The 2,814-nt window shown below is 32.8% G+C and overlaps 2 protein-coding genes across 2 annotated transcripts; both read left to right on the plus strand.

Moving 5' to 3' along the window:
- The first annotated feature begins 353 nt into the window (after nt 1-353).
- LOC133845291 (uncharacterized) lies at nt 354-1,400 on the plus strand. The gene is made up of 4 exons (XM_062279716.1): nt 354-470; nt 531-689; nt 750-923; nt 979-1,400. The coding sequence occupies exons 1-4, from the start codon at nt 411-413 to the stop codon at nt 1,168-1,170; spliced, it is 585 nt and encodes a 194-aa protein (XP_062135700.1). The 5' UTR covers nt 354-410; the 3' UTR covers nt 1,171-1,400.
- Nucleotides 1,401-1,466: 66 nt separating this feature from the next.
- LOC133839924 (uncharacterized) lies at nt 1,467-2,207 on the plus strand. The gene is made up of 3 exons (XM_062271574.1): nt 1,467-1,627; nt 1,680-1,853; nt 1,909-2,207. The coding sequence occupies exons 1-3, from the start codon at nt 1,484-1,486 to the stop codon at nt 2,122-2,124; spliced, it is 534 nt and encodes a 177-aa protein (XP_062127558.1). The 5' UTR covers nt 1,467-1,483; the 3' UTR covers nt 2,125-2,207.
- Nucleotides 2,208-2,814: the final 607 nt, after the last annotated feature.

Below are 2,814 nucleotides of genomic sequence, written 5' to 3' on the forward strand. Positions count from 1 at the left end.
TGGAACTCAAGAGTTGCTTGGCCATGTCAAACTATCTTTCGAAGCCATGGAATATGTGCAGCCAAAGAAAAAACTCAATTAAATTTAATCCCAAGTCTAGACATACATTTTTATATTTTAATTAATTTTATATTCACGTTTTGTTCATTCTCCTTATATTTGAAGCGATGATTATACCAAATTGTGTTGTTAATGTGGTCGAGGCTATAAATATTACTATACTGATCGATACTTTCGATATGATGAAAGAATGTCTGATATTGGAGTCAACAACATTAACACATAATGCAAATATAATAAAGCAATTAAAAACGCTACTCAAAAGCGATTTAGTATAGGGCTTATTTAATGTAGTCGCAAACTTAGTATAATAATATGAAATTTTAAACAAAAAGTTTACAGTTTCTATCATGTATTCGTATATTTCACATGTTTATTGCATCCTCGGCTTTTACCTGGTCTGCGAAGTGGTAATAAAAAAGGCGAATTATATTTAGTTATCTCATCTCATTGTAATAATTACTTCACAGTGTAGTGATCCGCACACAATATTCAAAACGACAAATCTCGAATGCTATCCAAGCTCAAAGTTCGTCGCTAATTCCACATGCCTCGTGAAGGCAAAAAATTGGACTCATGCAACTGCTCAAATGGATTGCGATTTTATATTTCCAATTCGCAATATTTCGGTAACATTCTCAATCGAATCGGGTTTATTAAAAATATATACTATTTTAATGTATTTTTAGGTACAACTTCAATTTTTTAAAAAGGGCTATAATAACAGGTTTCATCCATTCCTGGTCAATGTACTTGTCAATATGTGTGATGTAATGTCGAAGAAAAATTTCACAGCTTACGGCGTTTTGATGATAAAGATACTAAAACAATTTACCAATGTAAATCACACTTGTCCTTTCGAGGTAATATCCAGCAAATACTTAGAGCACATCTATTCAATTTACGCCATTTTTACAGGGTCATCTGATGGCTCGTGACTTGTACGTTCGTGATTCTGATTTTATGATGCCATTGATGCCTTTCGGATTTTATCTCATTAATCTTAATATTTATGAAAACTATGCGAATGGAAGTTTCGAATCGATTGGCGAAATAAAGTTTTATTTCGAAGCGATGGATTTTATTAAGCCAAAGAAGAAGAAACTGTAAAAATAATTACATCAAATTGAGCAACAAAAAAGTATTTAGTAATATTCTCAAAAAAAGCATGCTAATTATTATTACTGGAAAATTGTAATTGAAATATAAACGTTTAACAATTTAAACTGCATTAAAGTGTGGTTCATTTGAGAACGATTGTGGAACCATCGAACCATTTCCTTTGCTCGCAGTCGTTATAATGCCTTACCCATTTGTGGTTATTCTATGTTTGTCGTACGTTTTGAGTGTGGTAATTAATAACATATATGTATTTCAATTCAAAACGTATATGGATTTGTATTTTCAGCTTGCAGATTCTCCAATGGTGTACAAATCGATGAATATTGAATGTCTGCCCGATGCCAAATATGTTGTAAACTCCACATGCGTGGTAAAGGCTGAAAATTGGAATAAAGCTGTTCTATTCATGGACTGTGAGCTTATCTTGCCACTGCGAAATTCAACGGTAAACCAACACGTTTATTAATTGAAATATTATATTAATTCTTTTCAAATAGGTCCAGATGGAACTCTTCAAGAAAGGTTACAACAATCGTTATCATCCGTTTCTAATTAATGCTGCGTTCAACATGTGCGACATAATATCAAAGAGAAATTTTATACCGTATGGCACAATCTTTTGGAAGATAATCAAACAATATACGAACGTAAATCACAGTTGTCCTTTTCTGGTAAATATATTTTAACTATTTATAACCAATTATTCTGATTTAATTGATTTCTCAGGGCCATCTCTTTGCACGCAACTTGTACATTGATGCGAACAGCTCTTTCATACCGAGATTTCCTCTCGGTTTCTATATGATATCCTTTAAGGTTAGCGAAAACTATCCCGATCGACCCAGCGAACATGTTGGTCTCATTAAGTATTATGTTCATGCTGCGGAAATGGTGCAAATCAAGAAGCGAAGGGATCAAATCAGTAAATCGGCAAATGGATAAATTTATACTTTATCAAACAAAATAGAGCAATGCATTTGAACATTCAATAGAGTGTAGAATACCTCTCGATCATTGAATTATAAATAAATTTAATTGCATTTTGTCGTCTCTGTATTTATTATTTGATTCGAATCTTAATTGTCCCCATTTCATAGTTATGGAGTGTTTAATGGGACAACCGGTTATAAAAGGAATTTTGCGGTTAGTTCATTGACAGTATTCTAAACCATATGAAACAATTGGTGGATCAATTCTTGATCGGCTTGTTACTGAACTGTGTATTGTTATTGTGTGTAGCACGTATATAGACTAGATTTTTGAGCTGGTTAATCTGGAGACGTCCACTGGAAAGTTCGCTGGTCCTGTATCTCACAAAGTCAAGAGCATTGTATGCCAAGGGAATTCGTAGATTATTGCGAATGTAAGCTGCACTCTCGTCATTAAGCCATATATGTTAATTATTCAAAGCTCAATCAATGTAACCAGATTTTCAGTTCAATAGCACAGAATGTAGATATTATTTTTCAGTATTAACCATGTCCTCGTATATTACACTCGTATATTTTATTTTGGTCGTCCAACTGCTCTGGGAAGTGGTAATAAAAAATAAAATTCAACTACAATACAATTGTTTAACAAGATGATAATGCGATAATTTTACAGAGTCTAGTGATCCTAAAACTGTATTGA

This window comes from Drosophila sulfurigaster, chromosome 3, assembly GCF_023558435.1.
Source record: "Drosophila sulfurigaster albostrigata strain 15112-1811.04 chromosome 3, ASM2355843v2, whole genome shotgun sequence".
NCBI lineage: Eukaryota > Metazoa > Arthropoda > Insecta > Diptera > Drosophilidae > Drosophila > Drosophila sulfurigaster.